The 26,872-nt window shown below is 40.1% G+C and overlaps 2 protein-coding genes and 1 long non-coding RNA gene across 4 annotated transcripts; 2 read left to right on the top strand and 1 right to left on the bottom strand.

The window, feature by feature from the left end:
- Positions 1-9,617: 9,617 nt before the first annotated feature.
- LOC133723842 (protein SET DOMAIN GROUP 40) lies at positions 9,618-15,644 on the top strand. Of its 2 annotated transcripts, none has more exons than XM_062150707.1 (6): positions 9,618-9,799; positions 9,871-10,021; positions 10,148-10,279; positions 10,381-10,521; positions 11,097-11,387; positions 13,769-15,644. In XM_062150707.1, exons 1-6 carry the CDS (start codon positions 9,666-9,668, stop codon positions 14,405-14,407), a joined length of 1,488 nt encoding a protein of 495 aa, XP_062006691.1. In that variant the 5' UTR covers positions 9,618-9,665; the 3' UTR covers positions 14,408-15,644. The 2 variants fall into 2 exon arrangements, with proteins under 2 accessions (XP_062006691.1, XP_062006692.1); XM_062150708.1 differs by having other exon boundaries at positions 9,666-9,795.
- A 404-nt stretch (positions 15,645-16,048) lies between these two features.
- On the top strand, positions 16,049-21,396 carry LOC133723843 (polyamine oxidase 5-like). Its single transcript, XM_062150709.1, has 10 exons — positions 16,049-16,468; positions 16,574-16,695; positions 16,797-16,885; positions 17,405-17,518; positions 17,786-17,873; positions 17,984-18,069; positions 18,162-18,264; positions 19,230-19,327; positions 20,195-20,624; positions 20,849-21,396. Exons 1-10 carry the CDS (start codon positions 16,429-16,431, stop codon positions 21,161-21,163), a joined length of 1,485 nt encoding a protein of 494 aa, XP_062006693.1. The 5' UTR covers positions 16,049-16,428; the 3' UTR covers positions 21,164-21,396.
- Positions 21,397-24,243: 2,847 nt separating this feature from the next.
- On the bottom strand, positions 24,244-25,842 carry LOC133722397 (uncharacterized). Its single transcript, XR_009852689.1, has 2 exons — positions 25,497-25,842; positions 24,244-24,765 (listed from the first exon to the last, which is right to left on the bottom strand). It is a non-coding gene; the product is annotated as an uncharacterized LOC133722397 (long non-coding RNA).
- Positions 25,843-26,872: the final 1,030 nt, after the last annotated feature.

Below are 26,872 nucleotides of genomic sequence, written 5' to 3'. Positions count from 1 at the left end.
AAATATGATTAAGATCATGTGACATAAAAATGTATGATATATATGTTGAACGTGTTTAAGGATATCTCTATTTGTGTTTGGCCCAAACTCTAGGTTACTTGACCTAGTGGTAATAGGATTTGATTAGAAGGATCTAGAATCCTAATCAATGTAGAATTACTTTCCTTGTATGATTGAGATTCTATGCATTGTAATCCTCTATATAAAGAGGCCCCTATTATCAATGATACATACACAGTAAATTCCTCTCAATTTCAGTTTCTCTACAACACATTATCAGCACGAGCCCTAACCCTAGCTTTAGAAACCAAAACCCCAGAAATTGATCAAGCTCCACCAGATTTGCCTTGCCTACGCTACTACTGCCCCCGCGTCGCAACTCATCGCTAACCCTACCAGGTTAGCCTCGCTGCCCCTGTAGCGCCCGCAAGCACTGCTTGCCTTCTACCTTCGCGCGCGCTCGCCTGCCCTCGCGACCGCGACTCACTAGCGGCCTCGCAGCATCTCCACAGCATCCCCGCAACTATCCTCGCGGCCTCGCGACATCCCCGCAGCAGTCGCATCCCCACAGCATCCCCGCAACTGTCCTCGCGACATCCCCGCAGCGGCCCCGCAACTGTCCTCGCGACATCCCCGCAGCAGTCGCATCCCCACAGCATCCCCGCAACTGTCCTCGCGGCCTCGCGACTTCCCCGCAGCGGCCCCGCAACTGTCCTCGCGACATCCCTGCAGCAGTCGCATCCCCGCAGTGGCCCCGCAACATCTCCGTAGCGTCCTCGCGACATCCTCGCAGCGACCCTGCAGTATCACTGCACAGCCCAACCAACATCTTTTCCGGTCAAGAATTCCGGCATCTTTTCAAGGTAAACTTTTCTAAAAGTTCCCGTTTTTGAAGTTTTTCAATTTCTTCTTCTTTTTTCTCGGGGACTTCCAACATCCCTTCTTCTACCCCCCTTTCTTTTTCAAGGAGAGACCAATAGCCGAACTGTGGGGGTTCGTGCTCACTCCAAGCTTGGAGCTTGTAGAGTCCTCCAAACTTAGAGTTTGTTGAGAAGAAAACGATCGACCACATACATCGTCGTTTCGATCTAATCCAAAACCCCTCTTGGAATCGGATTTTCTTGAAAGCGACTACGCTCAGAAAATCCCTAATTTCTTGGAAGCGACTACGCTCAGAAATTTTATAGTTTTCGTGGTAGCCTTCTTCGCTCCGAAACTAACCCTATTTTCTTGTTGTTTTTCAGGATGAGTAACCTGAACAAGTTGAGCTTCGCTCCACTAGAGACAACAGGCGCTGGATACCACAAGTGGGTCCGTGATGTGCGCCAGCATCTTAAGGCTGATGGGATCCTGAGTACGATCCAAGAGCTAAGTCAGGACGTGCGTACTCCTCAACAAGCTGCTGCTTTTGAAGCAAATAGAGCTACGAGAGAGGTGAATGAAGCTAAAGCCATCATCCTCATGACAAGGCACATGAATGACGCGCTCCAAAATGAGTACCTCAATGAGGAAGACCCAAGAAGACTATGGGTAGAACTCGAGCACCGTTTTGGCAACGTCCGTGATTCCCTGCTTCCAGACTTAGAAGTGAGATGGTCTAGCCTCCGTTTCTGTGATTTCAAGTCTGTACTTGACTACAATTCTGAAGCACTTCGTATCAAGTCTATGATGGAATTCTGTGGACAGAACATCACTGATACGATGTTGATCGAGAAAACTCTCTCCACCTTCCCCGTCTCTGCATTGATGATAGCCAAAAACTATCGGATTGATGTCAATGCCAGACGCATCACAAAATTTCATGAGCTAATTGGTGCCTTGAACGTAGCTGAAAAGCACGACAACATACTTGTGAAGAACTATAACTCCAGACCCGTGGGAACCAAGTCAATTCCGGAGTCTAATTATAGTCGCGCCTCCAAGGGAGGACGCAAGGAGCGAAACCCTAAGAGTAGGGATAATTCTGGACGTTCTGGTCCATATTCTCGCCCTAAAGAGGAAGGAAATCGCCAAGATAGGCGTGCACGGAACCGTGGAGGTAAACGTGTGAAGAGAGAGAGAGGCCAAGCCTCTGGTTATGGTGGTAACGCCACCAAAGGCAATAACCGTCAACAAAACGCTCCCAGAGCGCCTCGATCAAGGGAACCTGACCATAATGATGCTTGTCTCAGATGTGGATCAAGTGGACATTGGGCAAAGAAGTGTACTGCATCCCAGAACGTTGCAAACGCATACAAGATGTATCGTGAAGCAAGGGAGGCAAATTACATGGAACAAGAAGATCAAGATGGAGATCTCGATCTAAGGGTGGAAGACTACAAGGATCAAGACCCAGAAACTGGCGATTTTGATTAAATCTTTTTATTTCCAAGAGATGTAGGCAATTGCCATATTATTTTTATAGTAGATGCCAATGCTATTAATCTTTCTTCAAAGTAGGCGTACTCAATGTGAGTGTGATGTCTAGGAAGGTTTTGAGATAAGTGGTACTTAAGTGAGCCTCGCTCCACCGACATCTCTCTACTCACCTGGTCACATTTACATTGGAATTACTGAAAGGAGTTAGACGACTACCATTGTTTTGCATTAACTAGTTTATTGGATTAGATTTTCTTTGGTTAAAGAAACGATGATGTAATTCCGTTTGGCTTATTAATAAAAGTTGAGTTCTTCTCTTTATGACTCATTTTTTTAATTACGAGCTTTTCTTTTAGGAATGGATGAACTTCAATGTCTTGCGGATAGTGCGACTACGCACACCATTCTACGACATAGGCAATTATTCTTGGAGATGTTGCCTACATATTCATCTGTGACTACGATGGCTGGGCCATCAGATTTAGTTCAAGGACATGGAATGGCTCAATTCCTTTTGCCTAATGGCACCTTGATTAAAGTCACTGAAGCTCTCTACGCTCCTAAGGCAAATAGAACCTTATTGAGCTTTAAAGATATTAGAGCCAACGGATTCCATGCAGAAACGCATAGTGAGAACGGGATAGAATTCCTTTGCATTACCTCTAATGATTGCGGAAGAAAGCGCATCTTAGAGCAGCTTATGTGTCAATCTAGTGGACTTTATGTCACTACAATTCGACCAATTGAATCCCACAATGTCATAAGAGAAGATCTCTTGGATTCAGACACATATTGGCTTTGGCATGACCGACTAGGACATCCTGGTCGTGATTTGATGCTCCGTATACTAAAGACTTCACACGGACATCCATTCTTCAGAGTGAGAAGAAGCAAGAATCGAAAATTGATTCCAGGACTTAGCAAGACCGCAACAATTGCAGCATCTGGAGCTGCAGCCGTCTTGGGGCGCCATAGGGCCGCCCAAGTCCCATGTGATGACGCCATTAATGGCGCCATCCCTGAGCATGACGCCATGGTTGTTCCTCCTAGTGGCCATGACGCCATAATGGGAGATGTAGTCACACACTTTGCTTTTAATAGCGCTACAGACGCTCAGACCCAACCAAAATCTTCATTGGTTGCTTCTAAGGCCCCTCGCTCTTTCTGCAAAGCTTGTTCCTTCGGGAAATTAGGACCGAGACCGTCCTACGCAAAGGATCCCAAAATACTCATTCCGTTCTTACAGAGAATCCAATGGGATATCTGTGGACCCATTCAACCACCATGCGGACCTTTTAAATACTTTATGGTTTTGGTTGATGCGACGACACGCTAGTCACATGTCGCGCTACTGTCCACTCGAAATGCTGCTTATGCTAAACTCCTCGCCCAGATTATCCGTCTACGGGCTCACTACCCTGACCATCCTATTAAGTCAATTCGACTTGATAATGCTGGGGAGTTTACATCGAAAACATTCGATGACTATTGCATGTCACTGGGGATTGATGTAGAGCATCCAGTTCCCCATGTTCATACCCAAAATGGTCTCGCAGAAGCCGCTATCAAACGACTACAGATGATAGCACGGACATTGGTTATGCGCACCAACCTCCCTGTTTCTGCTTGGGGATATGCAATATTGCATGCAGCGACGCTAATTCGTCTACGACCCACTGCCACCCAATCTTACTCTGCGTTACAGCTAGTGACTGGGTACGAGCCCGATATCTCGCACTTACGCATTTTTGGGTGTGCCATTTATGTGCCTATTACGTCACCACAGCGTACTAAGATGGGTCCACAACGACGGATGGGCATTTATGTTGGATATGAATCTCCAACGATCGTCCGCTACCTTGAACCCTTGACAGGCGATCTCTTTACCGCTAGATTTGCGGATTGTTACTTTGATGAGACAGTCTTCCCCTCGTTAGGGGGAGATAAGAACACATATGTTCAACAGGAACGACAGGAATTGTCGTGGTCTGTCCCCACTATGTCTCATCTCGATCCCCGTACTGCACAGTCCGAACTTGAAGTGCAAAGAATAATCGAGCTCCAGAACGTAGCAGACACTCTGCCTGATGCGTTTTCTGATGTTGCCAAAGTGACGAGATCACACATACCTGCTGCAAACGTGCCTGCAAGGATCGATGTCCCAAATACTGGACATCACGCCTCTCCTGTGACACCAGGAGATGGCACCATTGCCCAACAGGGCAATGATGTGGCATCTATGGCCGCAGGTCCTGCAAGAAAGCGCGGTAGACCTATTGGTTCGAAGGATACTCGCCCTAGAAAGAGAGCAAATGAGGCACAAACAAATCCTTTGATCATCGATACCCAAAATCCGTCCCATGAGAATGTTCCGGATTATGGTTATGTCCAAGAGACATCATTGGGGGACGCCTCAATGTCAGAACCTATCCCTGAGAACGTAGAGATCTCTGTTAATTACACTAGTGTACATGGGACATGGGAAAGAAACTCCATCATCATTGATGATGTATTCGCGTATTCAGTGGCGCGTGAGATTATTGAGACCGATGACATCGAACCACGCTCCGTTGATGAATGCCAACGTAGAGCTGATTGGCCAAAGTGGAAAGATGCGATCCAGGCAGAACTTGATTCTCTAGCGAAAAGAAAGGTATTCGGACCGGTTGTGCCAATACCGCCCAACACCAAACCAGTTGGTCACAAATGGGTATTCGTTAGAAAGCGTAATGAGAAAAACGAGATTGTAAGGTACAAAGCTCGCCTTGTGGCGCAAGGTTTCTCACAACGCCCTGGAATCGACTACGAGGAGACCTATTCTCCCGTAATGGACGTCATAACGTTCCGCTACCTTGTCAGTTTGGTAGTTTCTGAAAAACTGAACATGCAGCTTATGGATGTGGTTACTGAGTATCTATATGGGGATCTAGATACGGAAATATACATGAAGATTCCAGATGGAATTCAGTTACCCAAATCAAGTGGCTCTAAACCACGGAGCGCGTTTGCGATTAGATTGAAACGCTCACTATATGGATTGAAACAATCCGGACGGATGTGGTATAACCGTCTAAGTGACTACTTGATTGGAAAGGGATATGTCAACAATGAACTATGCCCATGTGTGTTCATAAAAAGGACAAGTTCCGGATTTGCAATAGTAGCGGTTTATGTCGATGACATGAACATAATTGGCACCCTTAAAGAGTTAAGGGAAACCGCTGAACACTTGAAATCCGAGTTTGAGATGAAAGATCTTGGGAAAACACGGTTTTGCCTCGGTTTAGAACTTGAGCACCGTAGAGATAGTATCCTGATTCATCAATCAGCTTATACCCAAAAGATGCTTAGGCGTTTCAACACTGATAAGATTAAGCCTTCAAGCACCCCAATGGTCGTCCGTAGTCTTGATCCAAGGAAGGATCAATTTCGTCCAAAAGATGACGATGAAGAAATGCTAGAGGCAGAAGTGCCCTACCTAAGTGCAATAGGCGCATTATTGTACTTAGCACAATGCACAAGACCGGATATCTCATTCGCTGTGAACTTGCTAGCTAGATATAGCTCTGCGCCTACACGACGCCATTGGACTGGTGTTAAAGATATCTTTCGATACCTAAGTGGTACGATCGATATGGGCTTGTTCTATCCCTACAGAGAGAAGATGGATTCGGACCCATCAAGTGGCAGGGACGCCACACATGGTGGACTGCGTCCCCTATCCCCATCCCAAAACGATATAAGTGTTTTGGAAGGTTTTGCTGATGTTGGGTACCTCTCTGACCCACACAAAGGTCGCTCCCAAACTGGTTATGTTTTCACTATGGGAAAAACCGCGATATCTTGGAGGTCTACAAAACAGACCTTAGTCGCTACTTCTTCGAATCATGCAGAGATTATTGCTCTTCACGAAGCAGTTCGTGAATGTATATGGCTTTGATCCATAGTTACGCATATTCGAAGCAATTATGGTTTGAAGTCTACCACAGATGAGCCAACGAGCATTTATGAGGATAATGCTGCTTGCATTGAACAAATGAAGCAAGGCTACATCAAAGGCGACAACACCAAGCATATATCGCCCAAATTCTTCTACAATCAGCAACAACAGAAACTCCTCAAGATCAAAGTGAACCAGGTTCGATCTGAGGACAATGAGACAGACTTGTTTACTAAGTCATTGCCCAAATCCACGTTCGAGAAACATGTGGCAAGAATTGGCTTGCGGAAATTATCTGAACTCCCATGATCGTAGTCATCAGGGGGAGGCGCAGACATCAGGGGGAGATGTCTACATGTTCACCTCGAAACGTGAAGGGTGTGTTGTGCTCTTTTTCCCCTTCGACCGAGGTTATTTTTGTCCTACTGGGTTTTTGTTACTCGGCAAGGTTTTTAACGAGGCAACGAGAGAAGCACCGCGTTTGGACAACACAAGGGGGAGTGTTTAAGGATATCTCTATTTGTGTTTGGCCCAAACTCTAGGTTACTTGACCTAGTGGTAATAGGATTTAATTAGAAGGATCTAGAATCCTAATCAATGTAGAATTACTTTCCTTGTATGATTGAGATTCTATGCATTGTAATCCTCTATATAAAGAGGCCCCTATTATCAATGATACATACACAGTAAATTCCTCTCAATTTCAGTTTCTCTACAACAGAACGCATATTGGTGAGGGAAAACAAAATAAATCCTCTTATGATTTATGGTCTAAATCTAAGTCAACCCATTATATTTGCAAAAAAAAATAAAAAATATTTAAATAATTAATCATATGGTACAAAAAATACAGAAAAAAAACAAAACATTAAAAAATGAATGATTTTTTTTTTTGAGAATAAAAACAAAATGATTTCTTCATTTTTTTTTGCACAGCTAAAATAGAAAAAAAAAAAAAAACATAATAGTTCATGACATTTTCTTATTGATTTAGACATTAATTTTTGAAACTCAAGTTTGATTAAGAAATGTATATTTAGTTACGACTTATAGAGTGATTAAACCATTGAAATGACTAAATTTTTTATTTTAAAGATAATAATTTGTTTGCAAATTATATGAGTGAGGTTATTTGAGGAAGTTTAGTGAGTAAATTTAGTATTTAAAAATTGGGGTTTTGTCCATTTACCCCATTTCTAGGGATTTTTTTCTCACTTACCCCATTAAGTTTTTTTAATTCTCTCTTACCCAATACACTCTAAGAGAGTCTTCCCTAATACCCCATTAAGATTTTTTTTTTGTTTTTAATTTTTTTTTAATACCATTTTACCCCTCACCCCTTTGTTACTTAGAGAGAGAGAGAAAATGGAAGAGAGAGAAACCATAGGAGAATTCGCCGGAGCCCGTCACCGGCCGCCGGAATCCGGTCACCGGCCGCCGGAATCCGGTCAACTTTCGCCGGAATCCGGTCAACTTTCGCCGCCGGATTCCGGTCACCAGCTGCCGCCCACCGGAATTTGCTGAAAATCTCACCGGAAAGTTTTTTTGCCCCCAATAGACATCTATTGCCCCCTAATAGAGGGGCAATAGACGTCTATTGCCTCCCAATAGACGTCTATTGCCCCAAAAGTCTATTGCCCCCTAATAGACGTTTATTGGCCCCCAATAGACGACTATCAGCCATGTATTGCCCCCCAATAGACGACTATCAGCCATGTATTGCCCCCCAATAGACGTTTAGATTACCGAAATGGTAATTAATATTCCTAAAACTACACAAATAAAACTTTGATTAAAGAAAAAAAACGAGGAGATTACATCAATTCAAAACGTCTATTGCCCCCCAATAGACGCTTTAACAGATGTCTATTGCCTCAATTTTAAAACGTCTATTGCCTCCCAATAGACGTCTATTGCCCCCCAATAGACGTTTCGATTACCGAAATGAGAACTAATTTTTCTAAAATTACACAAATATAACTTTAATTAAAGAAAAAAAAGAGGAGATTACATTAATTCAAAATGTCTATTACCCCCCAATAGATGTCTATTGGGAGGCAATAGACCAACAACTCAGCCATTTTTAATAGACGTGTATTGCCCCAATAGACATCTATTGCCCCTATAAATCAACAACTTCTAACAAGACCAGTTGATCATTTGAGCTCTTTGAAGAAAAATCAAATAACCTTTCAAAAAAAAAATTAAACAAGAAGAAAGAAATGAAGAAAGGTCAATAAGCTCATAACTAGTTCAAGGTTGCACAAAACATAGAATATTGGAATTGGAAGAAGCTATAGCTTTATTTTAAGATTGATGTGCAGAGCTTCTTATCAAAAAAAAAAAAAAAATGCAGAGCTAGTGCAGGCTAAAACAAATGTCATTATTAACAACATGTGGCTCTGAGCCACAATCCATCATTTACCAAAACACATCCATGCAAAGCCATCATTCTCCAGTTGACAACATTTAACTCAATCTTCCACTCCCTTATCTTTTCAAATAAACCAATAGCATTCTCAAATCTAACAATCTGAGAATAACCAGTAGTCATAGCATTCCATGAAACCATAGCCTTATCTTTATCCTATCAAACAAAAATTGAATCGATCACGACCATTATCTCACAAGTGCCACAACCCAGCACAGGCCACGAATTAATGGTGAGAATGCTCTACGACCACCTTATCTCCGGCTCCGTCGGCGGCATCATCCACCCCAAGCTCACCTGCCGCCTCCGCTTCATGGACTCTCTCCTCGAGTAGCAGCGCCGGTCCATCACCATGAAGAGCTCCTCCATCAACCACCGTGGCCACTCCATCACCTTCATCGACTCACCGGGCCACATAGACTTCTGCAACGAAGTCTCCACCGCCGCGACTCGGACTCTAGTGCTCCGACGAGAGAGAAATCGGTGAGCGAAACAGGCTCCGGCCTACGGATCGGAGGGATAAGAGAGAGAGAGAGAGAGAGAGAGGCCGAAGGGATGAGATTATTGAGATATAGGGAGAGTGGCATGATAGTAGTTTATTAATTAGGTTAAGGGCAAAATTATCATTTCACTTTAAATTGGGTTAGTGAGAATAAAAATTTGTTGCTGGGGTAAATAGGTTAAGTTTAACCAATTTTGGTGCTTTGGGTCAACGACCCTTAAAAATTTGATAAAGGGTGTAAAAAGCATAGAGACCAAGTGAGTAAATTTAGAGGTTCCAATAGAAAAAGTCATCTCTATAAGTCTATATTCTTAAAAAAGAAAAAGAAAAAAACTAGTATATCTCCATGAGTCTGTGGAACGAAGCTTAAAATGTTTTCATTTTATTTAACAACATTGTATAACCAATCATGGCATCAGAGTAAACGACTTAACATGGAGCAAGAAGAAGGCAACCTCGAAAGGCTTCTGAAATGGGCGGCGGAGTTTGGTATATCAGACTCAAAATGTCGCGGGCTTTCGTGTTTGGGCCACTCTCTGGTCGTCTCCTACTTCCATGGCGCAGGCGGGTATGCAATTCCGAGTATAAACCCACAATGCTTGTCTGAAATTATTGAGCCTGACAATTCACAAACTGCAGGAGAGGTTTGGGCGCTGCTCGTGATCTTGAAAAAGGAGAGTTAGTTCTCAAAGTTCCAAAATCGGCTCTGTTTACAAGGGAAAGTCTGTTGTTGAAAGATGATCAACTCTCTGTTGCTGTCAATGCCCATAGCTCTCTCTCCCCTACGCAGGTTTTTCCATTCATTCATTCTTTTGCTCTGTTTATTGTCTAATCTTTTACATTACTTACAACCCAGATAACCCAATTCTTTGTTTATGCTAAAGTTGAATTCTTGAATGGTTTTCTTTATATACAGACATTGACGGTTTGTTTACTGTATGAAATGGGTAAAGGGAAGACTTCATGGTGGCACCCTTACCTGATCAATTTGCCGCGCAGTTATGACATTATAGCAACATTTGGTGAATTTGAGAAGAAAGCTCTGCAGGTTCACTTTTTCATCCCTGCTTCATCTGTTTCTTTCTTGTGCTAGGATTTGGAAGTTTGTGTTAAAAATTTGCTTTTTTCTATATGTCATATGCTCGCTAGGTGGACGATGCTATCTGGGCTGCTGATAAGGCCATTTCCAAGGCTGAGTTTGAGTGGAAAGAGACCAATGCACTCATGGAACAACTTAAGCTCAAGCCGCAACTTCGAACATTTAGGGCATGGCTTTGGGCTTCTGCAACTGTGAGTGTACCTTTTTCCTTTTTTAATGACTAATGAGCATCATGCTTGTTTGCTTGGTCCTGGAGTTTCAGTTAATATGGGCTTTGGGTTTAAATTAGATTTAGTTTTTGTATACTGATTATTATTTGATTAAGATTTGTATATTTAGTTGTTCAAAAGTATGGATCTTTAAATTTTATAGGTATTTTATTGTTTTGGAATAGCCTGTGTTATGAGGAGTAGTCGTGCTTGGGGTTCGAGTTTTGCTGTATTGAGAACTTTGACATAAAGTTGCCATAGTCATTTGCTTGTTGTATTTTTTTCATTCGCATTTTCTCTTCTGTTTTATCTCAGGTTATATATAGATTAGATCATGGCCTTGACAATATAATGCCAGGATGACAAGGGTTATTTTTCAGAGTGATTAATCTCACTAATATATCACTGTTTCTTTTGTGCATCACTTCTGTTACTTGTTTCAGCGACCAGTCTTATATATGTTTGATTTCTCTCTCTCTCTCTCTCTCTCTCTCTCACTATTTATATAAATATTTCAAATAATGTTTCAAGCTGTTAATCATTTATTTCCTTTGAAGGTATCCTCACGGACGATGCATATACCATGGGATGGAGCTGGGTGTTTATGTCCTGTGGGAGACTTATTTAATTATTCTGCACCTGTAGAAGAATCTGATTTTGAAAATATGGAGCATAGAACACATGACTTGGCCTTACAGGAAATCTCTACAGTGAACGAGGAAACTTCGTGTATTCTAGATATGGAGCAGCTTGATTCTGATTCGGGAAGATTAACTGATGGCAGGTTTGAGAACGATGTTGGGGCATATTGCTTCTATGCGAAGAAAAGTTATAGAAAAGGAGAGCAGGTATCATGGAATTCTTTTTTTTATTTTTATTCAGCATACAATTTGTCATTCTGTTGTTGTATAGTAGCTTTCTGGTACCCATTTAACCTCTTTCATTTTCCTAGCTTTATGGGCCACATCTACGAACACTAATCTGCATACATTCTAGTTCTTCAATGGGAAACTTATCCTTCATTTCTGGGTATGAAGTTTGACTGTGAAGGATAATTTTGTTGTATTATTGGGTTAGTCTATTTTTGTTTCATCATGACGCCTGTTCCCGTAGTTTCTGTGATTCAACTTCTGTACCAATGAATCAAAAATTACCATAGTGGCATCAGAACTTAGGAAAATTCTAATGGTAAAAGGTGAATGCTCTTAAAAGGTTAAGGTGTTTTTCGAGGACAGGGTGAACTACCTGAGTTGAGAGATATTCCAAACCTAATCTGAATGTCCTACTGATGATCACATTTTGGAACATCAGATAGTATCTCTGAAAGGAACTTTTGGAGGTAGGTGAGATGAGGCATTAAATTTATGATGAGTTACAAGGAAATTATGGTAGCTATACTGTAGGTGTAAAAAGTGGGATTGATTTGATGTAGAGTCATACAAGGTTGGGGTTACCTTTGATTATGGTGGGTTGTGGACAGAAAAAAAAAATCTGGTCATGATAGAAACTGAGTAATAGAATAAGATTAAGATATAGGTTTCTATGTTTACATATAATTTTGACAGACAAGAACGAGGGCAGAGTGAATAAAGCATGGAAGGCAATATCAAGGCACCAAACATTTTGTAAGATTTAATTGTCTTCAAAAGTGCAATATCCTAAGCAGCAGATTTAAAATTGAAAGCCACTGCTTTATCTTTTGAAAAGTTCATTAAATGGTAAGAGACTCGCAAAATGTAAGTGAAATTGAATGAAGACTTATGATATGTCAAACGAAGTAACGGTTTGTAAGGCTTAACTATGGTGACTCTTAATAACTTGTGAGCTGCTATCTCTTAAATGACATTACATTTTGAATTGATGCATGCAAGACATGGCAATAGGCATTTCTTTTTTTATTGTAGCGTCCTTGATGTCAGATTTGGTCAACAGGTTCAGTTCTTTGACTTCAAAAGTGGATATCTCTTTCTAACAAAACTATTGGTCCTGCATTATGATTTATGGCTGTTGTTACTTCAATGCTAATTTCTGTTTTCTTTCTTCAGAATATGTGCAACAGGCACTAGGTATTTTGATTGCTCACTGTAGGGTTAGTGAATTTCTTTGAAAAAGGGTCCACCATTTAATCATCGCTGCATATTGTTGTAGACGCAAAAAGATTTCTTCTGTTATTGTGTTGTATCTATTCACAGGATGCGTGAGACTGTACACCATTTTCTTTCTTAGGCTCGTTGTTATTACGCACCCAGGTAGTTATTATGCACCCAATGACCCAATATTAGGTGAAGAATGGGATTTTACTGGATAGTGTAGGTCCTTGATCGTTGGATATCCAAATTGCCATCTTTCTTCTAGCTATGCTGGTTGCATTCCATGATCTACTATTATATACCTACTGCAATTCACTTGGTTTCAGTACTGGATTATGTTTCGCATTGCTATGTGAAAAAGAGTTATTAATGTCACTCAATAACTCTTTTTAATGTTCTGTCAACATATGAGTACCAATGCATTCTTGACATGAAGACATAACATTACATCCTGGTTCTGTACTTCAAAATGTTTTCTCCTCTGCATTTCTTTTGATCAAGCAGAAGTGCTGATATCTTTTACCTGGATTAAAGTTGCATATTGACTAGTCCACTCTGTACTTGATTTAGTTAGTGCTGTGTGTAAGAAACCTTGGTTCTTAACTGTTGGCATACCAATTTTGTGTGACTGGGAAATTGATTATGCAGATATTTATAGCAGCTCAAAGATGAGGGTTTAATTTAATGTATATTAGTTGAGCTATGTACAACCTTTTGTTAAGGAAAATCACCAACCTTATCATTTTTTTAATGATATCTAGTTAGAACATTTGGCCCAAGCTATTAGAATTTCATGGTCAATTGTGGTGTTGCATTTGACCCATAGTTTTACTTTTATCTCAAAGCGTTCACAATTTATTTATTTATTTTTTATAAATGAGATATCCCTCTACTGAATTTGCTTTTGATGTTGATTAATTGCACCTATTCCCGTTATGAAAATGAGATTATGGCTGTGAGTGAATTCTCATGAACAATGTTGTGATGACTTATTGTGATTTTCTGTATACTACTATAGATAGCCATTTGATGTTTTGGGTAACTCTTAGCTCTTAGGTACTCAAAGAGTTTTAATCCTTTTTTTTTTTTTTTAAATTTGGACAGCAGAAATGTATTTAATATTACCGTATCGTCTGTAGGTGCTTTTGAGCTATGGAACATACACAAATTTGGAGCTTCTTGAGCACTATGGCTTTCTCTTAAATGAAAATCCAAATGACAAAGTTTTTATTCCCTTAGAACCAGAAATATATTCCTCTTGTTCATGGCCTAAGGAGTCCCTATATATCCATCAAAGTGGAAAGCCGTCTTTTGCTCTACTTTCGGCTCTGCGATTATGGGCAACCCCAGCAAACCGGCGAAGATCTGTTGGACATCTTGCTTATTCAGGGCTTCAACTCTCAGTTGAAAATGAGGTATTTGTTATGAGATGGATTTCAAACAAGTGTAACAGTACTATGAAGAATCTGCCAACAACTTTTGAAGAAGATAGTCTTCTATTAAGTGTCATTCACAAAATCCAAAATGTTAATGCCCCTTTGGAGTTTGCAAATGTTTCATCTGTATCAACAGATGAGATTTGTACTTTTAGGGCTAATGTTTTGAACAAGGGAGAAACAGATTCCAAAACACTTGTGTCAGGGAAAATGCAGCGGTCAAGGGAGAGGTGGAAATTAGCTGTCGAGTGGAGGCTTGGTTATAAGAAAGTTCTAGTTGATTGTATTTCTTTCTGTGATGAAATGATACGTGTTCTATGTTCTCAAATATCTCATTCCTAAAGCTAAATTAGATGTGATATTTGGCTTTCTTTCTTCGATCATGTTAACAGTGAAGACAGCCTATTGACTTGCTCTTTCACTTCAGCTATCTCATGATTCTGTTATGGAAGCTAATATGGAGGATGATCAAGGTGTATCGCTGGAAAAATGGTGTGGCATCCTAATATTCCAGCTTCAGCTGTGTGTTTGGAAAGCACGTCAGTCAATTCTTCCTAATTTGATAGTTGCTTTCTAAACATGTTTGTGTGGAGAGTGTTATTTGTCCATTATATGCAGAATAGCCCGAGACTACTCTCCCTCTTTTGTTGCACTTGCTCTTTCACTCAGAAGGTCATTAGGGCAAATCCAAAGCTTCCACATATGTGTTTCTTGAATTCAATCACTTTCCATTCATTCAAGTCTTGGTTGTTATACTGTTTTCAAGCATTGTCAAAGGCAGGGTTCCATAATCTGCTGTTTCTCATATGGGGAGATGGCCTGATAAGAATGCTAGAATTTGGGAGCATAAAGAAGCTACTGCAGGTGATGTCGTTTTTCTCTTTAATGCTTGGCTTCATGATTATCAGGTGAAACCTAAAGCCACATATCTTCGTCAAGGCTCATTGTGTTGTAAATCTCCAACAGAAGGCTGGCTAAAGGTCAATTTTATGGGGATTTTTCATCGAATAATAGTATTGGAGGGTTTGGTGTCGTCAGAAGAGACATGTTAGGTGTCCTTGGCAGTACATACTTCAAATTGTCTAGTGTTCAGCTTGGAGCCCTTGCAATCACAAGTGGTGTAGAGAAGTTGTTCGATAAGTGCATGAGAAAGATATGAAACTGATTCTCTTCAACTTCAGCAAGTAGTGTAGGTGCCTATTCAAATACAACTTCTTTGCAGGTCGTCTCTACAACGACATTGCTCAAGGATTCGCTATTCTTCCAGGTGCATCCATCAGCTACGGGTTCATACAGACAGGCCAATTTGGCGCGATATGTCCTTGTTGAATGATAAACAGAATTGATGGGGGATCTATTCCTGCATCTTTTTCTTTCTAATGTATTAGCACAAGATTATGCTCCTTTTTGTTGCCGAAATCCAGCGCTTAGTACCTTGTTTTTCCTAATGTTAGCTGGACTTGGTCCAGCAGGAAAAGCAAATTTAGCAGCTGGCTGTGTTTGCTAAGTTAGCTCAAAAGTAACTACCCAACAGATTATGATTTCTCTAAAAGATGTTGACCTTCCTTTTTTGTTTGAAGGGTGACCTTCCTTTTTTGTTTGAAGGGTGATGGTTACAATTTCGTCTAGGAAATTGGATGGAAATTAGAGGGTGCTGGCCAAGGTATTATTCTAGAGGGGATTCTCAATAATTGACACACACTTTGAAAATCAGAAGAGGCGGCCAGGTTTGGTTTGGCACATCTGCATAAAAAACACATGGGAATTAAAGATGACTCCTATCCCGCTGGCATGAACGTACACATGCAAGTAACCCAATTTGCATACATCAAGGAGACGTATTGGAGTTGTGATCAACTAATCAATTTTTTGTAATTTAATCAAATTTAATTATGAATAATAAATGAAAATATCAGAGGCAGGCTAAATATAACAAGAATAGGTTGATTCGTGAAAGGTATAAACTTGGTTATTCCATAGTTGTGGAGAGTGTTGGATCTGAGTCCCCATAGTTGTGTTTGGCAAATTGGCGACTTGGGTTGTCTTCTTCTTAGTACTCCTTCCTTGCAATTGTGGTACCATTCATTACCTGGTTATTCCCATATTCCTTATTCTTCACCATTGGTATTGGTATTGCTTGCGAGTGAGAGAGAGAGAGAGAGAATGTCATGATAAATGTCATGAAGGAACTGCCTTGCTATTCTTCTGCCAATCTCAGCCGCTTCATTGCTGGCCTTCTCATCTTCCTTCTTTATAATTCTTACCAATTAGTCGCCAAGATTCCTATACACCCTTTTTCTTAAACCAAACCAAACCAAACCAATTCCCAATTCCCTTTTACTGTTCCATAATTCCCTGTTCCGATGGACCCCAAAGATCCGTTCTTTACTGATTTGATTGACGGTATTTGATCTCTGTCTCTGTCACTTCATTTACTGTTGATTTTGGATTATTGGGTTTGTTGTTGTTATTCATGGCTGACTATGTCTATATTTGTGTCATGACCAGACTCAATTCCTTCTCGCATTGAGAGGCAGCACAATGCATCATCATGGCCTTCTGTTATTGTTGTTGGTGGTGGTATATCTGGTCTTGCAGCGGCTCGTCTTCTCCATGACGCTTCCTTTAAGGTCAATTCACTCACTCATGTCTTCTTAGACGATTTGTTTTTGTTACAATGGACAAATTGTATTCGCTGGCCTCTTAGATTTGTATCATCATCGTTTTTCAGGTGACATTGCTCGAATCACAAGATAGACTCGGTGGCCGGATTCTTACTGATTACTCATTTGGTTGTCCAGTAGATATGGGAGCATCATGGTAAATTTTATCTCTCTCGTTTACTTTTATTATACTTTGGTTTGTGGTTGTATATCTCATAAACAAATCCGTGGTGTGGTTCCTGTGATACTATAGACTGTTGAAACATGATCACTACTGAATTAGTTCCTATTGGATGTGTTGTCTCCATAACTTGTTAGCTGATGTAATTTCAAATAGGGTGAATATACTTATATCTTGAGTTGACAACTTATTCACATAGGATGAAGGATGCCTCCAAGTTGAACTGAGGGAAGAGACAGGATGGTTAAATAGACAGATTCAATGTAATAACTAATATGATTAGTTGTTGTCTCTCTCTCCCACAATCGCCCGCCCCCCCCAATTGACTACAGATGTCTGCTTTTGTCAATTCTGACAGATATTTTCTTTACTTACCACAATTTGTTTAAAAGACCTGCTGCCTCATGTAGTTTGTGCTTTGCATTTGAAAAAATGAAAAGCAATCCACCTTTCATTAATTTCTTATCAACTAATTTTGTCTTGAACATGTTCCAGGCTACATGGTGTTTGCAATGAGAATCCCTTGGCTCCACTTATACGCCGTCTAGGACTTACTTTATATCGTACTAGCGGCGACAACTCCGTGTTGTATGATCATGATTTGGAAAGGTAAAATATCATTTATTTGTTACATTACTATTCTTGTGAATGCATATGAGGTTTATGCTTTTAATAGTGTTCAGCACATAATATTTGTGGGACAAAAAAAAAAAAATATAACTGGAGTTTTAATCTGAAAGGTAGCAGAACAAAGCGGTATCGATGGTTTAATTTTTCTCGTACTTCAAATTAGAATCTTCCAGCAGATCAGGCATTGATAATTCAAGTATAAATTCAAATTGAACTGTTGTGCTGAATGTCTGGATGTTGTTTTAGCTTTGCGCTTTTCGATATGGACGGCAAACAAGTTCCTCAGCAGATGGTCGTTGAAGTTGGTGATATATTCAAGAGAATTCTCACTGAGGTACCTACCTTTGATGTACATTTGTAGTGGATATTGTTTGTTTTTTGTGAGTTATGAACCTGGCTCTTTGGGAGTCCTTTAAACTAAATTTTCTTGTTTGATTTCTGTAGACAGAGAAAGTAAGGAATGAACATACTGATGACATGTCTGTTCACCAAGCAATAATGATTGTCTTGAATAGGCATCCAGAGTTAAGGTATTATAAACAGAAGAAATACACATTTTACTGCATGATGCTTCAACTGTTGAATCTTAATACTCTTGCTGTTTACCTTCTGACTGCTGCAGACAAGAAGGACTTGCTCAAGCAGTGTTGCAATGGTACATGTGTCGAATGGAAGCATGGTTTGCTGCAGATGCAGATATGATATCACTGAAAAACTGGGATCAGGTAGTGCACTATCTAAACTTTTGTAATTAATTCTCCTGGGTTGACCATATAGTTCTGATGTCCATAGATCATAGAAATACCTCTTTCTAGTATCCTTTTAGAATGTACAAGACTAGTATTACCCCAGGACTGTTTAGAGTAAGAAAAGTGCTTGAAATACAATGACAGGGGGATATACAGAAAACAACTAATGATAGTGTGTTGTCTGACACGAAGGTGCAATTGGTTGGCACCCTTACAATTCTTTTTGAAACTAATTCTCTCTCTTTTGTTCTCCCAAATTTGCTTCTAGATTCTGATACCAAATATGAAATTGTTGTCTGACACGAAGGTGCAATTGGTTGGCACCCTTGCAATTCTTTTTTAAACTAATTCTCTCTTTTGTTCTCCCAAATTTGCTTCTAGATTCTGATACCAAATATGAAATTTTATGGAATTGTTAGGCATATGAGAAGTGTGTACATTAATTAAATTATAATCATGAATGTTCTGGTTTTAATGGCATTAGAATTTGTGCTGATGAGCAAGACCAGACACTGAAACCTCTTTGAGTTTTCAGTTTCTTGATGCCAACATCAATATTTTGGATAAATACGCCCTCCTCCCTAACACTACTGTTGAGGCATCATCAACCATAATGTATGGATTTGTGTGTAGTTTATATTCTTAATCTCTTGTTATAGCCTTGATGGACTATGCCAAGCTGACCACCTTTTTTGTATCACTTCCAACACCACATGATGTGGCAGTAATGTGGCATTTAAACATTTGAGTAATACCATGTGGTCTCTTTACCGTTGTCAGTTTTCAAAAACCACATTGGCACCTAAGTTGGTTTAGAGGTGGTACAGGAACATGTTGTCTGTTTCTGTTTATTGGAAATTTATGGTTGGATGCAAAACTGTCAGCTAGAACTTGTTATCTATTGGTGAGGGCTTACACGGCTGTCGGTTCTTGTTGTACAGGAGCATGTTCTCTCTGGTGGTCATGGACTTATGGTGGAAGGTTATGATCCCATAATAAAGACTCTTGCAAAAGATATCGATGTGCGGTTGAGTCACAGGTACTTACCCCTGTCCCATAACTGAACATGCATTTACATGACCTTGTTTGGGCGAATGGAACAAGAAACAAGCTAAAACAGTACACCGTTAGAATCATAAGAGATTACATGTAAAGAATAATTCCTAAATTCAGAATATGATCTGTCATTGCCAAAATATTTCACCGAAGAACCACCTCTTCATCCCTTGCTCCCTCAAAAATCCTCCTATTGGGATTGCCACTACAGCACATCTACCTAGCAGCAGACCAGACGTAAATACTACTGCACTACCTGTGTTTTACTTAATCATCAAAACTATGTATTGACTTGACGATCTTATATAACTCCAGTGTGGCATGTAACCCTCTTCCTCACTTCTGAGAAATTTTACTTGCTCGTATATTTTGATGATGTAGCACCTAATACTCATATAAAAATAATTAAAATATTAAAAATTGAAATAATAACGAGTGAAATTAGCACTCCCATTTTTGCAAACTACTCTCTCCACGAGTGTTCTTCACAATAGTCACTTGCATAACAAAAGAGGAGGGGCGTGGTGGGGGGTTGTGTGTGGTTTGCAAAAAAAAAGAAAAGAAAAGAAAAGGTCATTATGATGAATTATAAATCTGTTTAATTGCTAGTTAGTGCTCATTTGTTTTCTGATCTGTATGTTCTCTTTTTGTTCATAAAATTTGGTTTCTCATAAAAAAGAATTGTCTTCTTTGTACCCCATGTTGTTTTATTTAATATGGCTTTGGTTGACCGTTTTATTCTGTTTGAGTGCTCTGGTTGCAAATTTGTATTACACATCCTATTGTGAACATATCCTTTTTGTGTGAGTGTTTTCTGTTTGGCCTGAACTCTACTGTAAATTATGAGCAGGGTCACAAAGATATCAAATGGTTGTAATAAGGTGATGCTCACAACTGAAGATGGCAGAAACTTCATTGCAGATGCGGCTATCATAACCGTACCTCTTGGGGTTCTTAAAGCCAAGTTGATCGAGTTCGAACCCACCTTACCAGAGTGGAAAATGTCTGCAATTTCTGATCTTGGGGTGGGCAATGAAAACAAAATTGCCTTACGATTTGATAAAGTTTTCTGGCCGAATGTAGAGCTCTTAGGAGTTGTTGCACCTTCTTCTTATGGATGCGCTTATTTTCTCAATCTTCACAAGACAACGGGGCAACCAGTCCTTGTCTATATGTGTGCTGGAAGGTTTGCATATGACCTTGAAAATCTAGATGATGTTGCTGCTGTTAAATTTGTGAATGATCAGCTCAAGAATATGTTACCCGAAGCAACTGAGCCGGTATGTACATTATTTTCAGATATTTTCTCACTTTCGTTGAATCTATGTATGATGCCAACCTTGTGCCATCTAGAACTGTCTATGGTGGCTGAGAGTTGTAAGTGTAGAAGGACATTCTTTGTCCACGATTAATCCAGGATATGATATAATTGGGCAGCATAATGGTGATCAGTAGTTGATTGATGTCGAACTCATGAACTTACATTTGGTTGGTCGTGTAACAGGTTCAATATCTTGTATCACATTGGGGAACAGACCTGAATTCCCTTGGATGTTACTCTTTGGATTTGGTTGGAAAGCCAGCAGATGTATACGAGAGGCTTCGAGCACCTTTGGGTAACCTTTTCTTTGGAGGGGAAGCTGTTAGCATGGATCATCAAGGATCAGTACATGGGGCTTATGCAGCAGGATTAATGGCAGCTGAAAACTGTCAGAATCATCTCTTGGAGAAACTTGGTAGATTGGAAAAGTTGCAGTGTGCTTATGTTGGCGATGAAGTGCTCGAAGCAATTGTTCCGCTGCAAATCTCAAGGATTTGAGTCCTTTTTGATACACCGAGAAGAGACAAATAGTCTTTATCATTCAAATTTCATATGTCGCTCATCCTTGTTTTACACTTTTACCTTTTAGATTTATCAGTTAACCCTCATTCACAATGTTTAGAAATGTTCTAGGTTTGAAATTTTTATCGCTGTTGTTGAACATGGAAAAACCAAAGTGTTCTCAATGGCCAACTACTTTATAAGCTTCAAAGTTTCAGAGCGTCCGAACACTCCGTGGCTTCTTCTTGTGGGCTTTTTTCTTTTTGTTTTTTTGTGGCAAAGTTTAGGGGACACTTTCTCTTACGGCTTTTTTTTTTTTTTTTTTCATTTCTTTTTAAGCCTCATATTCTTTTCTATTCTTTATAGATAAATTTTACTTAGTGTATCACGTACATATGTTACTTACTGTATCACGTACATATGTTTCTTGTATTAGGAACCTAGATCTCTAGCGCCTCTGGCGTAGTACCAATGGAGGATCCTCGTTACCTCTACGTATTTAATGTCTAATGAGTAGGTCTATTTCTATGTACCACTGTGGGTACTACCACTATCTTCTTGTCTGCCTATGTCCTTAAATGGTAGCGGAAGGGTATGTAACGGCCTATTCTGGCTTGTGATTAATGATATTATTACCCCTCGGGCCGATTCAAAAAATATGTTACTCCAAAACACATTTTTACATAATTTTGTCCCAAATCACCTTGTGGTCGGCCCGCCACGTCACACATGTAACTAAAAGTTCGGTAGAATCACTTCTAAAATAGATTGCTCAAAACCTGTGGAAGCAAAATCTACACTTTTGGAAATGCCAACAATCACAACTCCAATGAGCGTATATGCTCTCTTCAAAATAACAAACTCCCGCAAAATAAAATAAAATAAAGGGGTCTCAATCCCAAATCTCATATACCAAATTATTATTACAACATAAAGTTGGCAATCAGAATAAGAAAACTCTCTCTAATGTCGAGAACTTCTCTCTCAAAACCCTAGGCATCCTCTGTCAAGAGTATATGACATGTCTGACAGCACGCCCTCATGGCAGCATTGTCGAATGGGCTAAAATGGACCGAGTGTCCGGTTTTATATGGATATCCACTCGGAGTGAAGGTAGTGTGGTAGCTTGTTGTCCAGATCACACGGAGGTCATGTCAGGGAAGAGCAACGTGAGTTACACGGCTGACAAGCGGGGCTGGTGTCGATCTCCCTAAGGGAGGAGTGCCGACGATGGGAGGTATGGTCGCCTGGTGGTGACGAGAAGGTGGAGGTGGGGATGGGATCTGAATGGCTAAGATCAGACTGGACTTCCATCAGACTTGGGTTGTTTAGAGCCGTTTGGGGGAAGGGAGTGGTTGGAAGGGGTGGCGACACTTGCTGACATGTTGGGGAAGACGGAAGGTTGGACAGACAGCTGGCGTCTGCTCGGAGCGGTAGGTATGCCGCCAATGGTGGGACGGCGGAGACTCTGCGTGCGAGATGTTGGCACAGTGACACAGGTGGTCTGCATTCTCGGCTGGCACTGGGAGGTTTTTTGTCTTGGACATGGGCTTGGGTCTCAAACTATTTTTATTTTATATTTTATGTTTTATTTCTTTTTTATGTTTAATTAGATGCGGCTTTATGCCAGCAATACGTCCCCATCTCTATATGATGGCACTTAGTGTGCCTTCTCTGGCTAGCAAGGTGGCGAGCCATTTACTTGACCAAATGGACACAACCTCTTAGTGGTAGGATGAAATGAAGTGTCACTGAATTTGTATCCGTGCGGCAACATAGTAGGAAAGCTGTGCTATTTGTAATTATGCTTCTTTGTGATAGAGTAATCTTTCCGTTATGTCACTACTTTGTAAAAGCAAATGGAGTAGCCAATTGTATACTCTTTGATAATTGGTGGTTGTTAGAATACATATACTTAGTGGAGAGTTCTGATCGGGGACATCCTTGAGTATAAATTATGTATACAATTTATGAATGATGTGCCCCACTCCCAAGTATAGGAGGTCAAGTTTTAGCTAGTAAAGGGAAAGTGAGAGTATCGTACCCAAGTGATTGAGTAACTCTACCCTACCTAGATCACCATGAAAAGAAACCTATAAAAAGCATGTAAGTCTACCTTTTTACAAGTTCACAATCGTACCTTAGCCCTTTGGAAGCTAAAGATCATGAGGATCCGGATAGTATTAACAATTGTGGTAGTGAACGGCTTGGTTGATTTCAATTTTAAAAAAATAAGCTAAGTTGCACAAAAACATACTAAGCTAATAAAAGTGTAGAGACTAAATCAATGAGAGGAGTAGAGACTTAGGCATCACACCTAACCTTACTCATGCACAAAATGTAAGGGGAAATGATCATTTACCCAATTTTAGCTTAAAAATTGCCCACTTACCAAAACACTCTAAGAATTGCCGACTTACCCAAACACTCTAAGAGATTGCCCACTTACCCAAACACTCTAAGAGATTATTTCCCTAATACCCAATTAAGTATTTTTTAATTTTATTTTTGGGACAATTTTGCCCTCTCCTTCTTTGTCACTTAGTGATAGAAGTCATCGGAGACCTTGCCGGACTCCGGTGACCAGTGGCCGGCCGGGGACTCCGGCGACCGGTCACCGGAATCCCGAATCCGGCTACCAGACTAGTGACTGGATTCCGGCGTCTGATTTTATTGCCCCCCAATAATACCCAGTAATCATATTATTGCCCCCCAATAATCATATTATTGCCCCCCAATAATCATATTATTGCCCCCCAATAATCATATTATTGCTCCCCAATAACAAGTTTATTGGGGATCAATGATTAGTGAAAAATGAAGATGTTTTTAATTTTGAAAGCTTTCAGAGGTTTATCCAAATAAATAATGTTATTATTGCCCCCCAATAATCTTATTATTGCCCCAATTAATAACCCCCAATAATCTTATTATTGCCCCAATAAACATTTTATTGCCCCTCAGTAATCTTATTATTGCCTTCCAATAATCTTATTATTGCTCCCAATAATCATATTATTGCCCCAATAAACATTTTATTGCCCCTCAGTAATCTTATTATTGCCTTCCAATAATCTTATTATTGCTCCCAATAATCATATTATTGCCCTCAAGTGGATTGCATAAACTCCCAAAACCAAAATGAATACACTACAGACACAATTGATCAACTTATATGTTCAATTGTACACATTCACTTTTTTTTTTCTTTTTTTCCCTTCCCCATTCCGGAAGCTCACAGTATACCAAAAAAAAAAAAGTGCTCTGCTCACCCAGAAAATTGCTCTGGGCACCCACCAGAGTGTGAGGCCAGCAATTTGGGTCTCTTCTGATCGAGGCTCTGGGTTCTCTAAGGCGAAGGCTTGGAAGTTGACGAGGACTTTGAGGTGGAAATGGGGTTGGGCTTTGATTGGGGAGGCTTCGAGGCACGTCCGACTCCTCCTCCTTCGCTGACTCGGGATCTGGAATCCATGATCGGAATCCCTTGGCTGCGGTCCAAAACCTCGATCGACTCCAAGGATTCGAGGATGGCTTCGTTCACCGAAGCCTCATCCCAGATTTGGGACTTGATTGTTCGGAGACGGGATCTGGCCGTCCGGCTGGAGAGAGAGAGAGTATGAGGGCAATACTGTCAAACACTGTTGGATTTGGTAAATGGGGTTAAAAAACTCTTAGTGGAGTAAGTGAGCAATTTTTAGGCTAAAATTGGGTAAGTGGTCACGGCACCCAAAATGTAATCCATATTTGATATGATAACAATGCTTTGACAAATTTCCCTTTAGTGCTTTGGTGAAGTTACCAAGAAACCAACTAATCATGCAATTCAACAAACTTTGGTAAAGCTAAGTTAAATTACACAGCCTTAATCCCATTTATATTTCATTAAAACACAAGTGGGCTATGAACCGCAAGCCTAACACATGGCCCTCTTACAGTAATAAAACTCACGACACATGCATTAAGTTTAGAGTAAGAAATTCAAGCAACTTAACATTTTTCGTAGGAATCATTAAGCCACCACTTAGAGGCTACTCATGCTCACAGATTCAAGAAGTGGTCAAGTTCAAGTTTCCGATTCAGTAGTTTCCTAAACATGCTTTCTAGGTGACTAAGTTAGCAAACACATTTAGTAAGCATTAAAGTTTAGAAGGCCATAGATTTAAAACATGCATAAACATCAAAACACTTGAAAATTTACATTATTTGCACATAAGTTTGGCAAGGGATAGCCCTAACCTCAAAGCCAACTACTTATTACACATGTTATTACGAAAATACAAGAAATGAACATCAAATTAAAGAGAGAAGGAAGGGAAAAAAGAAGAACTACCCATGGGTTTGACACTTGGTGGAGTCAAACCGAGATCTCAAACCTCCCACTTAGCTCTCAAAGATGTCAAATGATGAGAGAATTGCTTCAAGGTATGGGATTTTCGGTTTTTACAACCCAAAATACCATACACATCCACAAAGCTCAAGAACAAGGAAGAACAAGAGCTTGGATGTATAAAAGTAAGTGTTGTGATTGATGTAGAGCTTGTAGTAACTTCGGTTTTGGTGAAACCCAAGTGACTACATACCTATTTCTCACACGAACTCAAAGAACTATGTACAAGCTATGAAAAACTAACCTAAAACTAGAGAAAAGAGAGATTTTGATGTTCCAAAATGAGATAGCAAAGGGGATGCACGGTATTGGAAGAGAGAAAGGGCTGTTTAAAGGCCAAGGCAATTGAAATCAAGGGTGGAGATCAAAATGAATCAATGGTGAGATGTAATGGACAAAGGTGTAAGCATAAAATGTGGATCTATTCTTTAATTCCACATGAAAATGACTTACAAGCTCTTAGATATTTTGGTGGATGAGATAAAGTAAGGGTAGGAGGGTCATCGTGCAAGGGAACAAGGCAATAAATAGGAGACAAAGGTGTGAGATGTAAGAGGGGGACTACTTGTCATTTTTTAAATTTTGAATTTCAAAACAACCTACACCTAAATTGTTCCCACCTAAAATCTCTAAGCCTAATCAACAGCCCTTTCTTGCCCTCTACACATGTTCTTGACCGGCCAACTTGGCCAGAAAATGGCCGGAATCCGGTGTTGACCTACGTTGACCCCTTTTTCGTCCATTTGCGCACTTTCTTCTCCTTTCTTCCTTCAATTCAATCTTCATCAAGACTTCGGAATTGGTTTTCACTTTATTCATACCAAATGCTTCTATATGAGTGCAAATCATCCTGATAAAATTTCAGAGCTTAGTTCTTAGTGGTTTGGCTGGAAATGCTGTCGGAATCTGTACAGGTCCGGTTTTGCAGTTTTCATCTTCTAGTGCAGAAACTTGCCCCGATATTTTGAAGACCTTCTATTCCGAACTAGCTCTTGTACTCTTCATAAGAAATGATAATCATGATGTGTAGAATATCTCTGTAAAGTTTCAGATCATTTTAATTTCATTTGATCAGGCTGCCACTTCTTCCTCCTTGCTTAGCTTGGTTTCTCCTAACCGGAGTAGGAAAATGTGCTAAAGTTGATTTTTTAGGGCATTTCCAAGCTTCTCCATCATTTCCTAACATGATAAGAAAAATAAAATAAATATATATAAATAAACACAAAGGTTAAGCAAAAGTGCAAGATTAGAGGTATAATTGCTAGGTATTATTTCAGGATGTTCTCTTGATTCTTATTGTAATATGAGGTTCAGGCTCT

Source organism: Rosa rugosa, chromosome 7 (genome assembly GCF_958449725.1).
Source record: "Rosa rugosa chromosome 7, drRosRugo1.1, whole genome shotgun sequence".
In the NCBI taxonomy this organism is placed as follows: Eukaryota; Viridiplantae; Streptophyta; class Magnoliopsida; order Rosales; family Rosaceae; genus Rosa; species Rosa rugosa.
The sequence above is the reverse complement of the archived record's forward strand: the minus strand, read 5'-3'. Positions and strand labels throughout refer to the sequence as shown.